Below are 27197 nucleotides of genomic sequence, written 5' to 3'. Positions count from 1 at the left end.
TGGCTCCTCTTCTTCCCCTGTGCTTCAAGGGACAGTGAATTACTGCCAAGTGTGTCTCACATGGGCTTCCAGGCTCTGGCACGACACGATTAGCAGAAGTCTCTCTATGTGCTGTCTAAAATAGATATTCCACCTTAAGATGCTCACTCCTCAGAGCTATGCCTTTTCTGTTTTTCCCTAAATCTCCACCTAAACATCGTTGAGGTTATATTGTGGAACCATCTCTGCACTAAGGTTTCCCTATCTGCTTCTAAAACTCTATAAATACCTTTAGTAACATTAAACACATCATGATCTTAATGATATATATTCAGTATAATGAAATATTTTGGAGAATAAAATTGCTAATGATTATAAAACAAACACATAAACAAACATGTCTTCCATTTGTATTTATCCTATGTGTTTTCACAAATAGTCCAGTTATCTTAAAGGTAGAAAACAGTTTAACTTATCATCTGAATCAAAAGAAGCATAATAATGAGCTGTAAAAGAAATGGAGAAAACATTTCTAGAGTTTTTTAAGTATTAATTTTATACATTTACAAATTATAAAATCTTTGAATTTCACAATTCATCCTTAGAACATCTCTTTTATAACATTTGTCCACTCAAGAAACATCATATATGCCCATTATTTCAGGTTTTTTCCCCCAATTCTGCCAAAATGGCTATGCAATCTTGTAACTTATTTACGTTATGCCACTGTTAAAGGAATTTTAAGATGCTTTCAAGAAATGGTATACATTAAACTGGCTATTGAAAAAAATAATGTCACCTAGGATAGGCTAATGTCCAGGGAAACAGACATTTTCATTCACTTCAGTTAGCGGTGAGAAGTTAAACAATTCACATTGAGTAGATAGAGTCTGAATCACAACACATACTGCTAGAAATCTACCCTGTAGAGTTAATAAGCTATTTGTCAAAAGAAGAACTTGTATAACATTTACTTCAAAATTATTTTAAATAGCAATACTGGAAATACTTTAAATGTCCAACGTTAGAGGACTGTATATAAAATATAGTATAGTTGTATAATAAATTGTAATTATTTACCAACTAAACTGACATTGGAAACTCACACTTGAATTAAAAGACATCAAAAAGGAATGTTATGGTGCCAACACAGAAATTACAGTTGCTTCTATTTCATTGCTTTGTATTATATTTCTAAAATTAATATAGATTTCTTTGCAATAACAAGTAAAGTGTTTATTATAATAAGTCAAATACACAAGTAAGGAAAATCTCTGCATAGGATAAGGATAGCAATTTCAACTGAACAAACTGAATAGCTTAGATTCTGATAGAGAAAAAGGAGAAATACAAAGAATATATAGTTGCAGTAAGTACATTAATTATTCAAGAAAGACAAACATGATCCTGGTAATAGACCCAAAAGAAAGTTATTATGCACATACATGTATATGCAATGGTAATGGAAAACATAATGGATGTCTTTTACACATACATGTACATGTAGGGAAAACCACTAGACCATTCAGGTATGACCTAAATCAAATTCCTTACGATTATACAGTGGAAGTGAAAAATAGATTGAAGGGATTAGATCTGATAGACAGAGTACCTGAAGAACTATGGACGGAGGTTTGTGACATTGTACAGGAGGTAGTGATCAAGACCATCCCCAAGAAAAAGAAATGCAAAATGGTTGTCTGAGAAGCCTTACAAATAGCTGAGAAAAGAAGAGAAGCTAAAGACAAAGGAGAAAAGGAAAGATATACCCATTTGAATGCAGAGTTCCAAAGAACAACAAGGAGAGATAAGAAAGTCTTCCTCAGTGATCAATCCAAAAAGTAGAGCAAACAACAGAACTGGAAAGACTAGAGATTTCTTCAGGAAAATTAGAGATACCAAGGGAACATTTCATTCAAAGATGGGCCCAATAAAGGACAGAAATGGTATGGACCTAACAGAAGCAAAAGATATTAAGAAGAGGTGGCAAGAATACACAGAAGAACTGTACAAAAATGATCTTCATGACCCAGATAATCATGATGGTGTGATCATTCACCTTGAGCCAAACATCCTAGAATGCAAAGCCAAGTGGGCCTTAGGAAGCATCACTACGAACAAATCTAGTGGAGGTGATGGAATTCCAGCTGAGCTATTTCAAATCCTAAAAGATGATGCTCTGAAAGTGCTGCACTCAATATGCCAGCAAATTTGGAAAACTCAGCAGTGGCCACAGGACTGGAAAAGGTCAGTTTTCATTCCAATCCCAAAGAAAGGCAATGTCAAAGAATGCTCAAACTACCACACAATTGCACTCATCTCACACGCTAGTAAAGTAACGCTCAAAATTCTCTAAGCCAGGCTTCAACAATATGTGAACAGGGAACTTCCAGATGTTCAAACTGGTTTTAGGAAAGGCAGAGGAACCAGAGACCAAATTGTCAACATCTGCTGGGATCATCGAAAAAGCAAAAGAGTTCCAGAAAAACATCTACTTCTGCTTTATTGACTATGCCAAAGCCTTTGACTGTGTGGATCAGAATAAACTGTGGAAAATTCTGAAAGAGATGGGAATACCAGACTACCTTACCCATCTTCCAACAAATTTGTATTCAAGTCAAGAAGCAGCAGTTAAAACTGGACATGGAACAACAGACTGGTTCCAAATCGGGAAAGGAGTATGTCAAGGCTATCTATTGTCACCCTGCTTATTTAACTTATATGCAGAGTATATCATGCAAAATACTGGGCTGGATGAAGCACAAGCTAGAATCAAGATTGCTGGGAGAAATATCAATAACCACAGATATACAGATGTCACCACCCTTACGGCAGAAAGCAACAAAGAACTAAAGAGCCTCTTAATGAAAGTGAAAGAGGAGAGTGAAAAAAGCTGGCTTAAAGCTCAACATTCAAAAAACGAAGATCATGGCATCTGGTCCCATCACTTCATGGCAAATAGATGGAGAAACAATGGAAACAGAGACAGACTATATTTTTGGGGGGCTCCAAAATCATTGCAGGTGGTGACTGCAGCCATGAAATTAAAAGATGCTTGCTTTTTGGAAGAAAAGTTATGACCAACCTAGACAGCATATTAAAAAGCAGAGACATTACTTTGCCAACAAAGGTCCGTCTAGTCAAGGCTATGGTTTTTCCAATAGTCCTGTATGGATGTGAGAGTTGGATTATAAAGAAAGCTGAGTGCCGAAGAATTGATGCTTTTGAACTGCTGTGTTGGAGGAGACTCTTGAGAGTTCCTTGGACTGCAAGAAGATCCAACCAGTCCATCCTAAAGGAGATCAGTCCTGACTATTCATTGGAAGGACTGATGCTGAAGCTGAAACTCCAATACCTTGGCCACTTGATGTGAAGAACTGACTCACTGGAAAAGACCCTGATGCTGGGAGGAATTGAAAGCAGGAGGAGAAGGCGACAACAGACATGGTTGGATGGCATCACCGACTCGATGGACATGAGTTTGAGCAAGCTCCAGGAGTTGGTGATGGACAGGGAAGCCTGGGGTGCTGCAGTCCATGGGGTTGCAAAGAGTTGGACACCAATGAGCGACTGAACTGAACTGAACTGAATGGTAATGGAAAACATAATGGATGTGTCTTACTGTTGTTCAGTCGCTAAGTTCTGTGTCGCCCACTAGGCTCCTCTGTCCATGGTGCTTTTCTAAGCAAGAATAATGGAGTAGGTTGCCATTTCCTACTCCAGAGGATCTTTCTGACCCACGGATAGAACCAACATCTCCTGCCTCACTTGCATTGCAGGGAGATTCTTTACCCCTGAGAAGCATTCTAAAAGCTGGAGAAATATTTTTCATATGTGTTTTCTTATAACTATAATATAAATAAATAACATGACAAATTTAATAAGTAAAATTTCTTCTATGTGTTATATTTAAACCTATAAAGTAGTTTTATTAGTTATTCTGTATCCATAAGCTTACTGATTCTCCTAAAGACATCTAGCAGATTTGAAAAATATTTTCTTGCATAGTGACTGCAAAGTATTATATTTTGGTATTAACTTTATATTTTCAGCTTCTCAGAATTCTGTCACTGATTAATTAATTAGCTCTTTTATTTGCGGGAAAAACAATTGAAAGATCTAACTTAAAATTGATATTTAACTTCTGGAATAGTTTAAGTTTTACAAATGTTTAAATATTTAGATGTACAAAGAATACATCAATTTGTGGCTTTAAATAATTTGCTTTCAATGAAAAATGTGTGTAGTAATTGAAATTATGAAGGATAATCAAAATATTAGTGCTAAAATATTTTGAACATTATTCATCATTGGACTCGGAGAAGGCAATGGCAACCCACTCCAGTACTCTTGCCTGGAAAATCCCGTGGACAGAGGAGCCTGGTGGGCTGCTGTCTATGGGGTCACACAGAGTTGCACACAACTGAAGCAACTTAGCAGCAGCAGCAGCATCACTGGAGTAAGTTAAATTACAAATGGTACACCCTAAATTGTTATATGATGAATCAACACTGTGCTTAAACTTCAGCAAAACTGCCTTTTTCAATGATACTAGATACCACTTACCACTTACTTATGTACAAATCACAGAGGATGAAAGACCAGGTTCTGAAATAAGACTTTTTGTCTTCAAGCCTGGCATTACACTTACTGTTCATAGAAGTAAAATGATAACTGAAGAAATTTACTAACTGCTCTGTGACTGTTTCCTTGTCTATAAAAACTGGTGACAAATAGCAAGATGTATTCCAAGAGTTATTGTATGGAAACAATTGATATATAGATAAGACACTTAAAATGTTATCTAGCACATGTAACCAATGCTACTATTACTACCATATAAATTTAATTATAAAATATTCCAGAAGGGCAGTGTTTGTATGACACAGGTAGCAAGGACATTTTAAGAGAGATGAACTGTAAAAGATTTCAGTTGGGGTTTCAGGCCAGAAAAAGCAGAGGATTTGCAAAAACTTCCTATAAACTGCAGTGTTTAAAATCACTTTTTAAGAAAGGGTAAGTAAGTCAGATCTGAAGATCGCACTGAGGAATGGCCTGCAGCATGTGTGAAAATTCACAAATAATTCTCGAGAAGAGAGTCGATAGGCTCAGAGCTGTGCTTTAGAAGGATGAACACTGGTTAGAATTTCATTCTCAGTCCAGGTCCTCTGAGAGCTTCTGTGAACTCCATCCCAACTTCCAGGGTGGACAAGCGAGTCAGGATCCCCACCTGTGCTCCCTGGCACAATTTATCTCTCTCAGAGTGATAATTCACGATTCACTCTCTCACCAGAGTGACCGATTCAGGGTTGGTACATGACCAAAGCTGTTCAGGTGAGTTAGTCCTGGGAATTATCAGAATTACTTGGGGAAAAATGTTCACAGCAGCACTATTCACAATAGCCAAGACATGGAAACAACCTAAATGTTCATAGATAAATAAATGGAAAAATAAGATGCAGTGTATAAACACACATACAATGGACTATTAGTCAGCCATTAAAAAGAATGAAATAACACCATAAACAGCAATATGGAGGGACCTAGAGATCATCGTACTAAGTCAGAAAGAGAAATACCATATGACAGCACTTATGTGTGGAATCTAAAATATGACACAGATGAACTTATCCTCGAAACAAAAGCAGACTCACAGACATAAAAACAGATTGTGATTTGCCAAGTGGGAAGTGGGGCGGGAAAGGGATGGATTGGGAATTTGGAATTAGCAGGTGCAAACTATTCTATACAGAACGATAAACAATAAGGCCCTACTGTATAGCACAGAGAACTATATTTGATAAGCCATAATGAAAAAGAAGATGAAAAGGATGTGTATATATATATATATATATATATATATGCATATATATGTATAACTGAACCACTTTGTTATATGGTAGAAATGAACACAACATTGTAAATCAACTATACTTCAATAACATAAATTAAAAAAAAAAACAAAACAGGAATTACTTGAGGGGAAAGGGTTTCTTTTCACTGTTCTTTCTAAGCAGGTAAGAGGTAAGTCTAGGGCTATACTGAGCTAGCCCTGTCATTATTACGAGGGAGCATTACTGCATGTAAAGTTCAGCAGAACCAGGCTAGAAACTCGCACTTCTATTAACAACATGTGAACACACTGAATTAACATCATCTAAGCACCTAGACATTAAGAAAATTCAGATAAATGAAACCTCCAAATCCTCTTTTTTCAAAAACTAAGCTTCTTGGTACTTGTTTCTTAAAAATTAAGAGTCCTGAAAGTACAGTTCTGCTCAGGCACTGTATTTCTTTTGGGTGATATGATTTAGAATGCTTCTCTGTCCAAACTCCAAGGGAAGAGTCTGCTGTGACTGTGATGTCTGACCTGGGCAATGAAGGGAATCTGTAGTGCCGTTCAGGCCCATGTGTGTCCACTGTGGTCTATACTTGTGCTGTCCTAGATGATAGTTACTAGCTAGCTGCATGTGAATATTTAAATTCAAAATTTGTCAATGAATATTTATCTCCTCAGTCACACCGGCTACATTGTATGTTCAACTTCAGGTGGCTACATTTGCTTACTGGTTACTGAATTGCGCAGTGCAGACACAGAACTTTTCCCAGTATTACAGAAAAATTTGTTTAGCAGGACTAGTCTATACTATTTTTAAAAAACCAGACACAACTGAAGTGACTTAGCAGCAGCAGCACAGCTGTTGCTAAAGTCATGTCCAACTTTTTGAGACCCCATGGACTGCAGCACACCAGGCTCCTCTGTCCTCCACTATCTCCAGATAGCAGGCTAATAAATTTTCTGAGAATTTCTTTTGTGTTACCTACTTCAAAACAAATAAAACTAATATAGAAAATTCCAATTAAATACACTGAAAGCTTATTTAATTAATTATTAAAAAAATAATTAATATATCAATGTCTTCTCTTACCTACATTCTTCAGATGGTCTGGATCTTTGCTTTCACTCACTTCAGTTCAGTTGCTCAGTTGTGTCCAACCCTTTGTGACGTCATGAACTGCAGCATGCCAGGCTTCCCTGTCCATCACAAACTCCCGGAGCTTACTCAAACTCATGTCTATTGAGTCGGTGATGCCATCCAACCATCTCACTCAAGAATGTTTATAATGTGTGAATATGAAACAGTAGTTTCTCAAGAAGTAAGGTGGTTCAAAATCTAAATTAAACTAATTGTCAATCAACATGGGTCTCACTATGAGGACTGTGAGCTCCTTAATGGCAAAAATCCTTTGTTACTCATATCAATTTATTTATACACACCAAAAGGCCCAGCACAAAGTGTGGTTTGTCAGATAAGGAATGAAGATGTGACAGACACTCTTTAGGAACATTTTTTACCATCCAATTGGGAAGAACAAGATAAGAATGGGAGTATGAAATATGATACTTAATAACTGACATGTGATTATTAGCTTTTACAGCAAAAATTAAACTGAAAATGGAAGAGGTAAGGATAATGTCAGAATTTATAGCTTATGAAAAATATTTATCTTGTATATGGATAGGTACTAAAGAATGGAGGGAATCAGTATAAGTATTAAAATAATGATAAATGTTAGCTCAAAATCAAATATTAATAATTTTATAAAATAAGAGATTGGCAAATTAAGGTCACTCAATGTAAAATCTAGCATGCCAAGGCAAAACTATTATTTTGTGCTACCTTAAATACTAATAAGAGTTTTGAGCAAACAGATAATGGTTTCCAGCAGATTTCTTTGCCATCAAGGACACTTCTATTTCAAAGAAACTCAGTGAGTGGCTGAAACTTACCAATATTTTGTCATTTATTTTTTCACCTTTTAATTTATTTCATTAGATGTGTCTAAAGATACATAAATTCATATATTTGTATAGAATATTTTCCCAGTACTTCAAGTTATATAACTGTGAATATTACAAATTAGAAGTCACTTTTCAATCATTCTCATGATTATACAACAGATGGCTAAATGCTTTTAAAGTCTTAATTATTATTTTTTGCCAATTTCTCATTCCAATCTTATCTAAAACATCCTGCATGTTTCTAAATGAGCATTTTATGGGGAGTGAAAAATATGTCATTAGACTTTGCTACAGTTAATTACAACAAATTTGAGATATAATTCTGCAAAAGCACCATCATTTATTTCTTATTTATATGTTCTTCAAAGCATTAACATTTTCTTATCTTAATCTTCATGAAACATTCTGGTATGGTTTCTGTTTAGAATAATATACAATATTAGCAATCAGTTGGTCCAAGTTTGTCATTCATCCAAGAAATCTGAGCTACAAAATCATGAAGTAATATATGTTCAAGGTCATACATTAGTGAGAGGGTTAAGATCACAACTCTAGACTGTTTTTGCCATTCCAATTATTTTACACTTAAACTATGTTCAGTTCAGTTCAGTTTCTCAGTCGTGTCCGACTCTTGGTGACCCCATGGACTGCAGCATACCAGGCTTCCTTGTCTATCACCAACTTCCAGAGCTCGCTCAAACTCACGTCCATCGAGTTGGTTTGCCATCCAACCATCTCTGTTGTCCCCTTCTCCTCCTGCATTCAATCTTTCCCAGTATCAGGGTCTTTTCAAATGAATCAACTCTTCACATCAGGTAGCTAAAGTATTGGAGTTTCAGCTTCAGCATCAGTCCTTCCAATGAATATTCAGGACTGATCTCCTTTAGAATGGTCTGGTTGGATCTCCTTGCAGTCCAAGGGACTCTCAAGAGTCTCCTCCAACACCGCAGTTCAAAAGCATCAATTCTTCGGCACTCAGCTTTCTTTATAATCCAACTCTCACATCCATACATGACTACTGGAAAAACCATAGCCTTGACTAGACGGACCTTTGCTGGCAAAGTAACGTCTCTGCGTTTGAATATGCTCGCTAGGTTGGTCATAACTTTCCTTCCAAGGAGTAAGTGTCTTTTAATTTCATGGCTGCAATCACCATCTGCAGTGATTTTGGAGCCCCAAAATAATAAAGTCTGTCACTGTTTCCATTGTTTCTCCATCTATTTGCCATGAAGTGATGGGACCAGATCTCATGATCTTATTTTTCTGAATGTTGAGTTATAAGCCAACTGTTTCACTCTCCTCTTTCCCTTTCATTAAGAGGCTCTTTAGTATGCAGCCACTACTAATAATTCCTACTACCAATGCCACACCATTATTCCCAGCAACTCAAATGGGCAATACGCACAGAGGCTCTGTTATATGTCAGGCACTGTGTTGGGCACCTTCATGAAATATGTTTTTGCTTATCATAATCCTGAAAGCCAAATATTTTCCATTCTTGACACTTTAAAAATGGAGGCTCAGAGAAGTCCTGTAACTTGCCTGCTGTCACACAGCTCTAGCTGGTAGTGCCACGCTAGAATTCTAAGCCAAATCTTTCTAACTCCAAACCGTGAGGTTATTTTCCAAGCTCTGTCTTTCTAGGCTATATTAGCTTCTTCACACTAGTTCCCCCCACCCCTGGCAACCACACTAGTTTCTACTGGCAAATAATTTTAGTTAGATGTTCAAAGTTCCTACTAAGCTGATTAATTATCAAACAATTCTCAATTGACATTTGGTCTTACCTCCAACTAGTTATCAAACATACCACATGCACAATCAATCTGTGAGACTAGTTTTCCATGTATCGAACTGTGAAACTTAAACTATTTGTCTCTTGTTTTAACATAACCATATATCTAACTTTTCAATAAAAAATTCTTAGGGACATTAATTTCTATTATGCTTTTCAGTGAAAAATCACATGTTATAAATTTGTATTCTTTTTATATTACAAAGATTCTTACTACTCTACACCATTTAATTTTTGGGTAAATACTACAGCAGTTTATCATCTGTAACAGATCACCTTATACACCACTAAGGAAAAAAATGTAAAAGTAAAAAATATTGCTGGTTAAACTATATAATATTATCTATTAGATCCATTCAAATATGTTTGTTTAAAAAATGAGCAAACAAGTCAAAATTATTATGCTGTACACTTCAAATTTACACATTGCTGTGAGTTACATTTTAACAAAACTGGAAGAAAAAGTGCATATCAAAGAAATATAGTAGCTGGAAATTGCTAACTTTTCATAATCTAAAGGATCAAACCTATCAAAAAGGCTCCTTTTAAAATGTAATTTTGCTATGTAAAAAATTAAATCCTATTTTTAAAAAGAGTTGATTTTTCTAATTTTTGGAGGGCCAAAAATTGGTTTGTTTTTCTTACCTTATCAAACCTCTAGCATTTGATATGAAGAGAAAGGTAAGAAAAACACAGGGGAAAAAGTCCTTATCATTCTCAAGTCTTGCTCACAGAGTAGCTCATGCTCTGTTCCATTACAGTATTTCATCAAATTCATTCTCAAAGTAGCAAAAAACAATGGAGTGTTTGATTCCTATTAAGGAGAAGAGAAAGATATAGAAGAGGGTACAGAATAAAATACAATAGAATGAAACATTGGGCAAAGACTTTAGCATAAAGTATAGCCTTCCTTCCAAAATGTGATTTAAAAATTATTTCAGTCTATTCTCTTTGTCAGTATTTTCAGTACACGGATTTGTTACACTGATGACTTATAATCTTATAAAAAATTTATTATAATTAATTGGTAAAAATTATATTGTTTAAATACGAATCGGTCATCTTAAAAAACTGCAAAGTTGTGTTTTTAAAATTTTTTGAAAATTGTTTACTGATTTAAAAGTTATGGAGAATCTTTTATATACATTTGTAACAGATAAAAATAAACCAGATTACAAATCCTTTTTCTTTCTTTTTAAAGCAAACCATGTACCAAGTTTTTTGGTTCAAATTGTGTAGGATAAGTTAAATTGTGTTCTATTAACCAATATGAGTGTATTTCTGTAAGTATAGTTATGCTGAAATAAAGTTTTTTTTAAAAAAATTAGTGAATGGCTGGCTGCCTTTTGGTATCAGCTACAGCATGTGAAAAGCTTGGAAACCTTCACTGCCATCCTCACCACAAGAAGAAAGCTGAGCAGATAAAAACCAAAGCGATTTTCTTAGATTCATCAGAGAACTGAGAGGTCTCAGAGCAAACTGCCATTCCAAAATCAAGAGAGACTGAAAAATAACAAAAATCATAGCTGAGATCAGTTAATGGAGAAGAGAAGCCACTGGAGCCAGGAACTGGTAGAACACTCAGATGTTAATTTTGATGAGTTACTGGAGGCTGAGTGTGGACTAGCTCGAGAGTTAAAAACCCCAGGGGCCCAGTATCATAAGGGAAGAGTACATATTCAGAGGTTTTATTTACAAGAACCCAACCATGTGAAGAATCCCCTCTTGTCTATGTGATGATAGGGAACAGAGGTAAAGGGGGAAAGAAAAGCAGCCATTTGAAATATGTCCAGTAAAAAAGTACAGATATAAAATATACCCAGAGTACTCTACATAACAAAACCTGCCCTCCAAGGGAAACTATTTGCTAGAACTTTATTTGACCTTAGAGAAAGGCAATTAGGCAACTGTAGCCTCTTCTAGCTTTCCTATCTCACTTACATGGAAGATTTTTTAAAAAGCTAAGAAACAGCTCTAGAGTTCAAAGACCACAAACTCAGAGACCACTAAAAAACTGAGATTTAATTATAAAATTATAGAACACTGTCCCTCCCCAATGCCTTGGCTGTGATTGTGTGTAGCTGCTCAGTCATGTCCAACTCTTTGTGACCCCATGAACTGTAGCAAGCCAAGCTCCTCTGTCCATGGGATTCTCCTGGGAAGAAATACTGGAGTGTGTTGCCATTTCCTCCTCCAGGGGATATTCTCAACCCAGGAATCGAACCAGCGTCTCCTACAATGGCAGACAGATGCTTTACCATTGATCTGGGTAGCCTCCAATGTCTTATCATCACATTAACAGGTTCCAGTATAACAACAGTGGATTGCCAATGAGAGAGCGGCAAGACACACTCCATTTATGAAGGAGCTCTTAGGGAAACCCCAAAATGGAGAAAGAAAACAAACAAACAAACAAACAAACGAACTGCAACCAAGGAAACTAGAAGAAACCTAAGCCATGGCACCTACATCCACTGCAAACATGAAACGCAACCATATTAACATAAAATCTCACACAGAAAGCTTAACTAGTCAATCTCTAATATATCATGTCCAGCTTTCAACAAAAAGTTGGAAAGCATGCTAAAAATGAAGAGAAAACAGTCTGAAGAGATAAGGCAAGCATCAGACCAGACTCAGTTATTACAAAGATTTTGGAATTATCAGAGAACTTAAAATAACTATGAATAATATGTTAAGGGCTCTAATGGAAAAGGTTGACAATATGTAAGAATATGTTAGTAACTGTAAGCAAAGAGGTAGAAACACTAAGAAAGTACCAAAAGGAAATAAATGCCTGAGATCAAAAGTATAGAATGAAGAATGCCTTTTATGGGCTCAAGAAGAAATTGGACACAACTGAGGAAAGAATACATGACCTTAAAGACATGTCAATAGAAACTTCTGAAGTCGATGGGCAAAGAAAAAAAAAAAGAATGAAAAAAATACTTGCCAGTCTGGGACAATTGCAAAAGACATAACACATGCATAATGAGAAACCAATAACATAAAAGAAAGAAGCAGGAGACTATTCGAGCAGTAGCTGGAATACACAGACAAGCTCTCAAGCTAGGAGTCTCAGGGAACATGAAACAGTATAAATACCAAACATCAGACTCCTGGGCACATCATACTCAAACAGTAGAAAACCAAAAACAAAGAACATCTTCCATGAAACCAGAGGATATTAGAAAGCATCCTGCCTACAGATCAACAATAAGAACTGAATCAAATTTCTTGCCAGAAACCATGCAAGCAAGAAGAGAGTGAAGCATTTACAGTGTTGCAAGGAAAAAAAATTCAGCAACCAAGAATTCTGCATTCAGTGCAATTATCTGTTAAATATAAAGGAAAAATAAAAACTCTTTTAGACAAACAAGAACTAAGGAAATTTGTTAGCAGTAGAGCCGACTTACAAGAAAGATTAAAAGTACTTTAGCAAGAAAGAAAAGGATATAAATCAGAAACTCAAAGCTATATAAAGGAAAAAATAAATGAAGGTAAAAGAAAAAGTTTCTTTTTCTCATTAAAAAAAAATTCTTTTTAATTGGAGGATAATTGCTTTACAATGTTGTCTTGGTTTCTGCCATACATCAACATGAATCAGACATAGTATATATATGTTTGGGCTTCTCTGGTGGCTCCGAAGGTAAAGAATTTGCCTTCAATGCAGGAAACCTGTGCTCCATCGCTGGGTAGGGAAGATTCCCTGGAAAAGGAAATGGCTACCCACTCCAGTATTCTTGCCTGGAGAATTCCATGGACAGAGGAGCCTGGTGGGTACAGTCCACGGAGTCACAAAGAGTTGGACACAACTGACCCAGACATATGTTCCTTCCCTTTTGAACCTGCCTCTAGTTTTCCTATTTTTAATTGATCTGACTATTCAAAATAATAATACCAACAATGTATTCAGTGACCTGGGAAAGTGAAATTAATGACAGCAAAATTACAAAAAACGGGAGAGAAGAATTGGGAATACCCTGTTTTAAGGTACCTATAGCCATAGAACAAGTATAGTGTTATTTGAAAGTGGGTATAGATTTGCTACAAATGTGTACTTCAAACTCTAAGGAAACCATCAAAGAAAAAATTTTAAAGAGGTACAACTGATATGCTAAGACAGTAGAGAACATGGAATCATATACCATGCTCAGTTAAAACCAGAGAATAGAGGGGAAGATTTTTTTTAAAATGATGAAGTATAATGATTAGAATAGTTATAAACATGGCAGATATTGATCCAACTATATCTATAAGCACTTTAAATGGGACTGATCTAAAGGAGACTGTCAGAGTGGATTAAGGAAAAAAAAAAAAAAAAAGACCCTACTATACACTGTCTATTGGAGAAGGAAAGGGCAACCCACTCCAGTATTTTTGCCTAGAAAATCCCAATGGATAGCGGAGCCTGGCGGGCTACAGTCCATAGTGTCAGAAGAGTTGGACATGACTTAGTGACTAAACCACCACCATACACTATCAGAAAACCATTTAAAAAAGAAAGACATAGATTAATAGTAAAGGGATGAGAAAGATTATACCACACTAAAACTAGGAAATAAAACCACAATGAAAAACCATTATATACCTATTCAGTTCAGTCGCTCATCGTGTCCGATTCTTTGTGACCCCATGAATTGCAGCATGCCAGGCCTCCCTGTAAATCGCCGACTCCCAGAGTTCACTCAGACTCACGTCCATCGAGTGAGTGATGACATCCAGCCATCTCATCCTCCGTCGTCCCCTTCTCCTCCTGCCCCCAATCCCTCCCACCATCAGAGTCTTTTTCAATGAGTCAACTCTTCGCATGAGGTGGCCAAAGTATTGGAGCTTCAGCTTTAGCATCACTCCTTCCAAAGAATACCCAGGACTTATCTCCTTTAGAATGGACTGGTTGGATCTCTTTGCAGTCCAAGGGACCCTCAAGAGTCTTCTCCAACACCATAGTTCAAAAGCATCAATTCTTCAGCGCTCAGTTTTCTCACATCCATACACGACTACTGGAAAAACCATAGCCTTGACTAGACAGACCTTTGTTGGCAAAGTAATGTCTCTGCTTTTGAATATGCTATCTAGGTTGGTCATAATTTTCCTTTCAAGGAGTAAGCGTCTTTTAATTTCATGGCTGCAGTCACCATATGCAGTGATTTTGGAGCCCCCCAAAATAAATTCTGACACTGTTTCCACTGTTTCCCCATCTATTTGCCATGAAGTGATGGGACCAGATGCCATGATCTTTGTTTTCGGAATGTTGAGCTTTAAGCCAACTTTTTCACTCTCCTCTTTCACTTTCATCAAGAGGCTTTTTAGCTCCTCTTCACTTTCTGCCGTAAGAGTGGTGTCATCTGTATATCTGAGGTTATTGATATTTCTCCTGGCAATCTTGATTCCAGCTTGTGCGTCTTCCAGCCCAGTGTTTCTCATGATGTACTCTGCATATGTTAAATAAGCATGGTGACAACATACAGCCTTGACATACTCCTTTTCCTATATGGAACCAGTCTGTTGTTCCATGTCCAGTTCTAACTGTTGCTTGCTGACCTGCATACAGATTTCTCAAGAGGCAGGTCAGGTGGTCTTGTATTCCGATCTCTTTCAGAATTTTCCACAGTTTATTGTGATCCACACAGTCAAAGGCTTTGGCATAGTCAATAAAGCAGAAATAGATGTTTTTCTGGAATTCTCTTGCTTTTTCCATGATCCAGCGGATGTTGGCAATATATACCTATTAGAATGGTTAAAATTCAAAACACTAAACTGAAAATACCAAGTGCTGGAAAACTCTTGATCCACTACTGGTAGATCTGATCCATTGCTGGTCAGCATTCAAAACAGTACAGCCCCTTCAGAATACAATGACAGTGTCTGACAAAACTACACATAGTCTTACCATAAAATCCACCTATTGCATGCTTAGGCTTTCATTTAACTGAGCTGAAAATATACATCCACATAAAAACCTGCATGTGAATGTTTAGGGCCACTTGATTCATAATCGCTAAAACTTGGAAGGAACCAGAACACCTTTCGACAAGTAAATGTTTAAACAAGATGTGGCTCCTCCCATATAATGCATTATTATTCAGTGCTAAAAAGGGCCTTCAAGCCAGAAAACATGGAGGGATCATAAATACACATTGCCAAGTGAAAGAAGTTTGTCTGAAATGGCTATGTACTGTATGATTTCAAATATATGACATTCTACAGAAGGCAAATCCATGGAGACAGTGAAACTATAAGTGGTTATTGGGGGTTGGAGGATGGAGGGGTAAATAAATGGAGAACAGAGGATTTTTAGGGTAGTGAAACAAGTTTGCATTATATTGTAATAGTGGGTACATGTTATGACATTTTGCATTTGTCAAAATAACCACCAGGGAAGCACAAAGAGTAAAGCTTAATATAAATTATGGGGTACATTAACAATAATGTACTGATGAAGTGAAAAAGTGAAGTCGCTCAGTCGTGTCCGACCCTCAGCGACCCCATGGACTACAGCCCACCAGGCTCCTCGGTCCATGGGATTTTCCAGGCAAGAGTACTGGAGTGGGGTGCCATTGCTTTCTCCATTAGGCATTCATTAATTGCACCAAAAATACCACACTTTGCAAGATGTTAACAAGAGCAGAGACGACGCGACAGTGGGGAAAGTAATATGGGAACCGTCTGTGCTATGGGTCAATTTTTCTGTAAATCTAAAACTGTTCCAAAAATTAAAAGTTTATTGATTTAAAAATGAAGTCAATGGCAGAAATTAAAACTCAGTGTGACCCTAGTGAGGACAGAGCATCAAAAGAGCTCTTCCTACGGTGAAGGAAAGAAACAAGTCCACTGCTATTTTTGTACACCATACTAGGATCCCAAATGCCAGATAATGTGCAAAGTTAACAAAAACCTTTATTCCCATCTTGACATTTAGCATTGCAAGAGGCAGAGCACTTACAGTGAATACTTTTCTCTCTTTCTCCTCAGTTTTCTCATTTTATCAATAAGGTGGCAGAATACAAGTCTTTAAAAAGACTTTACACAACAATAAGCAATTCAGTTTTCACTGATGAAAATAAATGAAATTCAGTCTTTTATCAACTAGAAACAGCAGTAAAGAACGTTCCATCCAAGCATTTCCTTAATCTTAGGTATGATTCTAAGTGCACGACATGCATTACTTAATTGAATCCTCAAAATAACTGTATGAACCAACAGCAATAATTATTCCTATCTTACGGATGACAGAAAGATGACCTTAAGAGGTTAAAAATTTCCCAAGCTTGAGAACCTGTATTTCAATCCAGGAGTGGATTCAAAGCCTGTGTTACTGTGCCACGTGCACGTGTGCTAAGTCACTTCAGTTGTGTCCGACTGCCGGGCTCCTCTGTCCGTGGGGTTCTCCAGGCAAGAATACTGGAGTGGGTTGTCATGCCCTCCTCCAGGAGATTTTCCTGACCCAGAGATCAAACCCATGTCTCTTAAGTCTAAGGTACTGGCAGATGGGTTCTTTACCACTAGCACCACCAGGGAAGCCCCAGTGCTTCTCAGTTCTGGAGGAACTGTTCTAAGACTGATCAGAAAGAGTGTATTTCAATCACTGTAAGCAAGCGCCACTACAATAGAACCAAGCTAGAGTACTTAGATATATAAAAATACCCCGGTTTTAGCCAATCTAGAATAAGATTCTAAGTGAATATCTGTATAAACGTAAGTGCTATCTTAGTGAAATCTGTGCAGAAATGTGTGTGCATGTCCATGGGTGCACATGCACGTGTGTTTGTGTGTTATGAGAAAGACACAGAACTAGAAAAAGGAAGAGAGAAAAACAGAGCAAGAGAGATTTTAAAACATTGTTTAAAAATCTCCTTGTACTAATTCTGGATTATAATAACTTGAAAAGGTCACCAAGGTACCACTACATAACTTCTAACTGCTATTCTGAGGGAGATTTATAAAGTTGTATGTCTCATCTCTGCCTTCTTTCCAATTACTCAGTGTGGAAAATGACATTGGCCTTCCAAAACCTTAACTTATGTTTGGACCCCTTCCATCTTTGAGTCTTATTCTACTGTTGCTGACCATTAAAAAGAATATTTCAGTGGGGCTGGAACAGCCTTACTAGCCCAAGCCAAGCTTTAGCTTTATATGGCTTGTGCTCTTTAAGAGGTTAAATCTAGCCAGCCACTTTGTTCAGAAGTATTAAATGGAAAGACTGTAACATTCAAAGTAAGGCAAAGTTCACTGGGTCAGACCTCAATAATATAACGGAGCATAAAACCTCTAGAATTTTTTACCATAATATTTTATGAAACATATGCACACAGTCATTGGAAAAGAATCCAGTTCAAATGGTTTTGAAGGTCAGTTCAAAGTCACTGCATATGTAGTATCTCTGTGGCAAATATGTTCTATTTTAGAAGTAGCTGGACCCAGAAGCTTCCTTTCCCTATTTTATAGTTTATTATCGGTCCAGCAGTGTATTATACTGGCCAAAAAAAAAAAAAGAAAAAAAACCTACTACCACATGATATAATTTACAGCCAGAAAAACCTAAAGTTCAGCAAAATAATACAAATCTCAGAATCAACAAATTCTTGTGTTATAGAACAGAGGCCATCAGAGGGTAATTCTAAAAGGGAACACTTATTTAAGTGTGGGCGATAAACATAAAAATTAAAAACAATTATTTTATTCTCAACTTAATTTGAAAGTCTTTGACATTCATTGTTAGGAAAAGAGCTAAAGACTCTCAATTCTTGTATTTGAAAGAAAACTGAAATAGGAACTGAGTAGAGCTAACGATTCACAGAATTCCGAGGTTTCCAAAAGCCCGAAAGGTATGAGCAACTATGATTCTCCTTAGGGGAAGGAAGTAAAGGGCCACTTTGCATGACAAAGGTCAGATTTCTGCAGGCAAATGAGACTTCTGTAGCTGACTGTTCCTAGGCTCCCCCTGTCTGGCTGAGTCCTGAGAGGTCAGGAGAGGTTCTGAATTTAGCTCACTGCTTTGGGAACACCCCTGGGGCCACTTGATTCATTTTAAGGTCATTAGGACTTTCCTTACTCTGGTTCCAGCTTTAGTTCCTTAAATCTTGCTAGTGTATACTAGCAACTCAGCACCAACATAGGTTAAAAAGAAAATGAAAGCATTTAGTATTATATGCAGATCAAAAAGACAGAATCTTCTTACCAACTTCTTTTAAATCAAGTAGATCTCAGAGACTGATAACCAGGCATCCACAGAAAAGTGAGACTATTACAGCTGTCCTGGTATTTATATTATATGATCAAATGCCACTTCTCCAGATTTCATTTAGTATGATGTAGCTTTATGTGAAAATTATCCCAGTTTCCTCAATCATCACATATGTTTAATTATGGTATTTTATTGCTTACTTTTTTGTAATAACTGTTGAGTCATTAAAATAGGACAAATGCTGAAGTAAAAACTATTACTTTACGGTACTTCAGTGCTTTTCTATTTAGTGCAAATATACACCTAAACCTTCTCACAGTGAACTGGAAATATACCAAATAGATTATACTTAAAAAAGTTGGAAGACTTCTGCCTATTTGTAATTAATGAATGGTATCTCTAAGTATTTTAGAGAATGTGTAGAAAACATCTGTATTTAATTATATTATACTTTTCTCAGACAATGGGAATTGAACTAAGGAATATTTTGAAACTCCTATAGAGATGTAAAAGTATTAATGTCTTTTCAAGAACTTTATTGATATAATGCTGGAAATGTTTGGTTTTGCAGGTCAGCAGCCCTGACACTTTGTAAATAACAGATATTCGATATAAAGGGAAAAAACTTAAAATACTGGGCAAATACAGAAAATACATCACTAGAAAAGACAGGGGCTATAACTTTCCACTATTATTAGATATCACATAAAGAGATACAGAAGATGAGTGGAATAACATTTTGTAACTTATAAGCAGGATTTCTCTTTGAATTTTGTTGTGGGTTGAGAAATTCTACAAGAATAAATTCCTACTCAATCTTCAGAGGAAAAATCCTAAATTGTTCTCATGGGAACAGTGGGACACAAAGAATGGGTTTTTAGTACTCGTCTTTAAGTATTGACAAAGATCAAATGTGCTTTCTGGATGCTTACTGACTCCAAATGCCACTACTTTTCAAAGTCAGTGTCAGTTCTGCAGTCAGTTTTCAATCTCCCAGTGGTAAGAATAAATTCAAAGGCTATGTGCACAGCGGGGTAGACGTCTTTCCCCCTGAATGTAACTGTATCACTCATCAGTAACCTCCTGCCATAAGGGGACTGTGTTTTCTTTCCCTTTAGTGACTCCTCAGGCTCTTGAATGCCAGTCACTGCCCTGAGACCTGGGGCAATATTCACATAATCTCTGTCAATAGTTCCTACACATGCCATTGGTGCAACTAAATGTCAAGGCTGCAGATCAAAGTCCCCACATTCTAAAACCCATGTCCTTTATGGATCAATTTTCATAAACTATATGCCATGTTTTAGAAATATGTGGAGACTCACTATTTGCTTTATTCCTTTTATCCCAGAGAAGTTTATTTATATGAAAAGTGATCTGATTGGTAGATAACAGTGTGAAATTCTCATGCATTACATAAAACATTCTTTCCTTTGTATTTCCTTTTATTGAAGTATTTTACTCTATCTAGTATCTTACAGTAGAAGCACAAAATCCTTTGGTCTATTAAAATAAAAAGGCACGAAATGCTTTGCAATACTTGGCCATCCTTCCCCAGTGCCTGGTACAATATGGGCTAGATGATAGAGCAAATTCTTACTAATGACTGATTTTATTTTTAGATATTCATTATGTTGGAAGTAAACTATATGACAGAAAACAGCTTCAACATGTGTTTTTACAATCTATTTTCATTTCAATTATTCAAAATTAATTGGGAAAATGAATATAATTATTAAAAATCATTTTTTTCTGTAGATTTTATATACAAATTACACAAACCTACACTTATTCAAGTAGATCTGAGTAAAATACAATGAACCAAACTATCTGCTTTGAATATCTTTCACATCAATTTTGGTTATATTTTTTAATTTAAAACTTTCTCTAAAGAACTATATTTAGAAAATATCATAAGCTTTATAACATCACATATACAAATGCTATTTATGCTTATGCCTAGCTAAAGTTTAAATACATTTATTATAGAGGAACAGAGCATATAACACATTAGATATGCACACGTCAGAGGGTGAAAAAGCAATACGGGAAAACAAATACAGACCCTAAAGCCATAGAGTTGATGACTAAATTCCAAATTTATTCCAGACTCATCATCCCAGTTTCCCTAAGCAAATTTTAATACAATCACATGAGATTATTAGCTACAAAGCTTCACGATGACTTCTACAATCTGTGAGACGTTCGGCAAGACACTTACTCAGAAGGTAAGCCGTGGCCTTGTCTGTTTTAGTAAACAATTACAATTTAAGGTTTTTAAAAGTGTGCGGAAAAAGAAGAATATTATTTCCATTTTTCTGGTAAATGAGTAAGGCTCAATAAAAATCCAGATAATGGAGGAAACTACAGAGGTCCTCATTAATGGAGATTTACATTTTCTGAGAAATCAAGCTTCTATTTTATTTAATTCTCCTCATCATTGCTAATAAGAAAATAATTTGTCTAAAATCTAAATGTGATTAATCAAAAAACTACTTTGATAATATATCGAATGAATTGATGTATTAACAGAAATAGGAGTGTGTGTGTACGCACACGTACATATTTGCTTCTGCTGAGGGCAGAGGTTGGAGAGTCTAATAGCTATGATTACAAATCCTCTGACATTCCTCTAGACATATGGCAAAATAAAACTACAAGGAATGCTATGGAAGAGCAAGTGAAGTCTTCTTGTGAAACTGACTTACCAGTTTTTCGAAGGGGGAAATCATCCTTTGCATCTTGTGCTCCAGGTAATGTGTATTTGTAGGATGGAGGTGTTCCACTCAGGGGTGGAGAGCTTTGATCCAATGACGTGTGGTGGGCAGCCCTACAAAAGAAAAAGAGGGCTCATCATTTGTCCTGGAGTTTTTACTGCACACTAGTCAGCAATAATCAGTTGCATGTGCTGCAACACGTATCTCAGCTGTGTTTATGCTCTTCCTTTTTAGTGTGTACAAACCACAGCCTCACGTAACCAAGTTCACTTTAGCAGTATGTTATAGAATGATGCAGGATGCCCAAGAATGCCCACTGTGTGTTTGGTCATGTGGCCACATAGAAAAGTTTGCTTCATTAAAAGACAGAATTTACAAAGAGCTTGAGTTTTGGTATCTGAGATTATTATGTGTGTTTTCTTAAGAGCCATATTAATGGAAAAGTCATCATCTGAATCCTTTTTGGTCAACTATGCAGAACAACCCAGGTAAAAGTAAACATAGAGAAGGACTTCAGTTTTTAAAAATTGCTAGGTAGCCCATGAAAGTACATGGAGAGAGTACTATGCCAAGAGACCCAGGTTTCCTGACTTTGACAGCAGTTCCAAGGTAAAGACTGAAGACACATTCTTCTTTGTATGAAACTGAACTCTCAAAATGTGTTATCTTTCCGGCATTAATACAAGTGAAAGAGATAAAGTTGTGTCACTGGAGAATAGTTCAGGACTGAACATAGACTACTCAGCCAATATAAACATTTATAATCATTATATATGAAGCAAACATTAGATAGGACATAGTATCAACACCATGATGATTCTACCAGTATTATTTCTTTGAATCAACAGTCTCAAGATAACTAGTGTGAGGATATTTCATCTGATCACTATTGACAAAAGAAAGTATTAAGTTCAGATTTCACAAATTAATGACTTATGGCTAGCTATCCAGGAGTTGGATCCTACTGTTCAGTACAAAAAAAAAAAAAAAAGATTGCTAAGTAACATTGGAGAGCCATATCAAATATACCCAAGGGAACAGCTAAAGAATTTTCAGCTGACAAGTTGTTTGCATGTAGCTGCTTCCCACTTTTAAAAAAAGGAAGTATCTTTTCTTAAAAGAGGCTTTAACTTAGAAGGGATATGAATTAGTTATAAATTATATATGTAACTTGTTGTATATATGTATATATATATACAACAAAATTTGTTTTTCAATATTTTTGATGTTGATTGAACATGTGGAAATTTTCTTCAGAGATTGGTTTTTCAAGTCAATCGACGTGCATGATAAAAATTCTGTAAATTATTAAAAATTATTTATATAGCATTCTGGAATCTGCCTTATTTACCTTTTTGTTTTCGGATGCAGAAATGGGAAGATACTTATAAGACAGAATTAGAAAAACAATAACTCTTTAGACAGAACTCCTGGCATGCTTGAAATGTCAAGATAACAGAGTATCAAATAATCAAGCATATACTCCCTTATCCTTATGATGTGAGTAATTAAAAATATGTAAGTATAAAATCCTAAACATATTTTATAAATATGAGAGGTGAAAGCGAAGTCACTCAGTTGTGTCTGACTCTTTGCGATCCCATGCATTGTAGACTACCAGCCTTCTCCATCCATGGGATTTTCCAGGCAAGACTACTAAAGTGGGCTGCCATTTCCTTCTCCAGGGGATCTTCCCAACCCAGGGATCAAACCCTGGTCTCCTGCATTGTAGGCAGACACTTTTACCATCTGAGCCATCAAGGAAGAGATATGAGAGAGATGAAAGTATAATCTATTAGTCTATATTGAAATATGCTTTGCCATCAGTTTTTCTCCTGATTCTTTAAAAATACCACCTCCCTCATACTTTACAGAAAGAACTGTGTGTTGCACTGGACTTGGAGAAATATGGTTGCATAAAAAACTGTAATACCACAGTGTATAATGTATCAATTTATATGTTAAAAACCAATATACTCTCATTTTTCAGGGTCACCCCACTCCAGTAATCTCGCCTGGAAAATCCCATGGACGCAGGAGCCTGGAAGGCTGCAGTCCATGGGGTCGTGAAGAGTCGGACACGACTGAGCGACTTCCCTTTCAATTTTCACTTTCATGCACTGGAGAAGGAAATGGCAACCCACTCCAGTGTTCTTGCCTGGAGAACCCCAGGGACGGGGGAGCCTGGTGGGCTGCCGTCTATGGGGTCACACAGAGTCGGACACGACTGAAGTGACTTGGCAGCAGTAGCAGGGGTAAACTGATCACTGAAAACATAGATGTATCAGTCAGCTACTTTTCTTGTCTTCCCTTCTCTTCCTTCATATGTCTTCCTTTTTATTATTTTTTTTAATTATGTCAAAAATCTTCTGGACTTTTAAAAAATAACTCAGATCTCCATCTTATATCAAGCCAAGTAAAATAAAATCTCAACCAGCCAAATCTTAAGAAATTATTGTAAAGATATCAGATGTACCATCTGAGAATAGAAAAATGCAAAATATGAATTAATTTCTATGCCCCACCTTACATTTATCAGTTATTCATTTGGCAAAGAACATGCATAATACTTTCTAGCCCTCAAGGTGGTACTTGCTAACACTTATTTAAGAGCTAATCTCTGTTACACACTTTACCACATTATTTTACAGGACCTTTCCAGAAATCCTCTTTTTTACGGAGAAATATTCCAAGCATTAGAGAATTCAAGGAACTTGCCCTTGGCCATATAGCTCAGAACTTGGCAGGCCAGGGATCTGTGCCCAGGTCGGCTGAATTGAGAACCTGTGATCTTTACCCCTGGGGATGAAGAAAGCCAAACGCTGAACATACGTGTACCAGAGCTTGGGATGGCGGCTCACGGAATGATTTTTTCCATTAGTTGGAGTGTCTTTTGTTGCTGATTTACTCAACAGGAATTCTTGAAGCTTCTGCTTTACTTCTGTACTTGCCACTGCCCCTGAAACACACACACACAGAAACAGATGGTGATTTGGGGTTCTGTCCTTTCCTGCCTCTGGAATATTACTGGTCACAGCATATGAGTTTTCCTATTAAAAGAAAAAACGAGAGTCTAAACAGGCTTTAGAAAATGACATAGTAATGTTTCATAACTACTGCTTCAACTGCCAATTTTCAAAAGACCTCCGATGATTTAATTGCTTTTACAGAACGGGGATTCCCAGAATTAATAGTAGTTTTTTCCTAGCTTTAAAAAATACTGCTGAGGAACAAAGCACTGTTTTTTAAAAGTCAGGAATCTTGGGGGACGATATAAGTGATTAAACACATTAAAATGAGCTCTTCTGAATTTCCAGTTTTCAAAAACTAACTTTAAAGAAAAAAAACTTTTGAGCATTAAACAAATAAATAATGCTGACAATTTCAGTTCAAGTCATCACATTTTAAACCTTGCTACGACCTGATTTTGAACTGACCTCATGCAGGGGAATTATTTGGATCTGTCTCCCTCTTGTGGATAGTTTTTTTTTTTTTTTTTAAACACAAGTTCTACTTTAAATCTTTCCAAAGTCTGGGTACTTAAAAAGTTAAATGAGACAAGGCTTGACTTATTAAAGAGCAATCACTACTTAAATGGGAAGAAGGTGGAGTAATGTGGAAGTAAGTTTATTATGAAACACAATGGCATAGCCATATTGCTTTAGCATAACGTTATTTTTAAGGTACAAAATAAAAGATATTATCATCTTTGCCAAACAAGGTTAAGTTTACTTCCAAAGATGCCTGTAGACTGAATGCAGACAGCTGACATGTGAATGTCAAAGCTTTACATTTGGGCCCATAATTTATTCTTTTACTTAAACACAGACAATTTTGACAAGTTTAATTCCACTCTTTATCAGGCTCCTTTCTGAATGACAGTCAGCTAAAGATGAGGGAAGAGATCCATCTTTTACCCTGGTGCCTCTTACTTTCTCGTCCTCTATCTTTGCCTCTGAGAGGAGGAAGCTGCTGTTCTCTGCGATGCCTCTCTACTTCCTGTTCTTGCCTCTGCTGCTCCAGTTTCTGCTCCTTTTCTAGCAGTTCTTGCTGCTGTTTTATGGCTAGAAGTTCCTGTTGCAACTTGCGAGAAGAGAAAGACATGAGAGTGTGCAATTTCTTTAGGCTTCATAGTCATCAATGACCAAAATCGAAATGTTATGAGCTTTTGGAACTTACTACTATTTACTTTACATTTTACCCTTTTTTTTGGTATATTATTGAAATCTGAAGACAAGCAACTAATGCCATTAATTGTTTTACTGTCATTAACAAGCAAGTTTTTAGGTAGCTTCATTACCTATGCCGTCCTATCAGAATATTACCGAATTCACTCAGATCTTCAGTTCCTTGAGTGACTTTTCTTTGTGCATCTGTAATATATGATACAGCAAAGAAAGCCAGGAATTTTCCAGAAGTCTGTTTTACCAAGTCCCTCACAACATAAACAACTGAAATCTTAACTTCTTATCCTAAGAAACAGTATGAACATAATCAAACTGAGCAGAATAGTGAGATATGAATTAATTTGGGGAAAATACATCTGAAATAAAATGAAAGCTAAAAGTTTCAAAACCTTACAGAGAAGGTTTTTAATAGATGAATACAATCCCTAAATCCATCACAAGCTATTTTCTCAAAGTAGCAAGTCTAATTAATTAGTTCACTCAGCACACAGAACTCAGTTACAGACTGGTCAAGAAGTAATCACTTCCACAAGAGTACACTTTGATGCACTACTGTTTGGCTGTTTGAGTCTCTTGAATTCACTTCTACATAAGGTACAACATGAATATAAAGCATTCTTAAAATCCATTTGAGTTTTCAATTTTCTCAGACTGTTAAACATACATCAAGGAATAATTGTAAATGTGCCCACTGAGGAATAGCTCAAGATTGAGTTCTACTAGGCTCTGACATTGCTAGATACAAGATCCAGACAATTTACTAAGCTACTCAGAGCATGGATTCCTCAGATATAAGACAGAGAAATAATCTCCCTCATGCATTATGTTCAAAATGCATATGAAATTTAGGTTGCAAGTTTGAACAATATTAATTTTGCTTTGATACTAATAAAGTTAGTATAATTTGCTGTTTATATGAGATAGGTGCCTAAGACTCTGAAATTTACATTGAAAAGTAACAAAAAAAAATTATGTGGAATGGCATAAGAATTATTGTGGAGCAACAGGAAGCCAACTCTGCATGTCAAACATGATAGCTTCTCTTGTCCCAGGACATGGTTAGAAGCATTGCTGGTTTCCTTCCATATTACAATCTCTGGCATTCTGGATGTGCTCTACTAGTCTCTTAATAATTCTCTTTTCTAACAAAAAATTTCATAATTCTGCTTAAACTTTGCCTTAAATGTTAGTTCTATACAGATACTGGGGTTGGTCAAATTGATTTAAGTGCCACCCAAAGCCCAAAAGGAAATGAATATTAATCTCTCTTAGGCATCTAGAAAAGCACAGAATTTAATTTTCACAGCTACTATTCATTGCTGAGGATTGAAGGAATGAGGTTTGAAAAAAAATTCACTCCTCCAATTTCAGATATTCTAGTCCAACACAGAGGCGGAATGAAGTAGCAGCTTTGGAGGCAGACAAGGCAAGATTACAAATCTTTACTGGCTATGTTACCCTGGGCAAGTTACAGTATTTCTCTGAGCCTCAGATTACTAGGTGGAAAAATGGGACAACAGCATCTAAT

General features: G+C 36.4%; 1 protein-coding gene across 11 annotated transcripts in view; it reads right to left on the bottom strand.

Moving 5' to 3' along the window:
* Positions 1 to 27197, bottom strand: part of HDAC9 (histone deacetylase 9) — a 992890-nt gene that overhangs the window by 442109 nt on the left and 523584 nt on the right. For 9 of the 11 annotated variants that reach the window (XR_009735813.1, XM_061413649.1, XM_061413654.1 and 6 more), the window contains 3 exons: positions 25415 to 25565; positions 24315 to 24441; positions 21474 to 21595 (listed from right to left, as the gene is read on the bottom strand). Coding sequence is in view for 10 of the 11 variants with exons in the window: in XM_061413649.1 (XP_061269633.1) it covers positions 21474 to 21595; positions 24315 to 24441; positions 25415 to 25565 (400 nt within the window). In the remaining variant the exon portion in view is untranslated. The remainder of the gene's footprint in view (positions 1 to 21473; positions 21596 to 24314; positions 24442 to 25414; positions 25566 to 27197) is intronic. The other 2 variants (XM_061413650.1, XM_061413655.1) reach the window with 1 other exon arrangement.

Source organism: Bos javanicus, chromosome 4 (assembly GCF_032452875.1).
Source record: "Bos javanicus breed banteng chromosome 4, ARS-OSU_banteng_1.0, whole genome shotgun sequence".
NCBI classification, from domain to species: Eukaryota; Metazoa; Chordata; class Mammalia; order Artiodactyla; family Bovidae; genus Bos; species Bos javanicus.
Note: the sequence above shows the minus strand (reverse complement) of the source record. Positions and strands in the feature narration are given on the sequence as shown.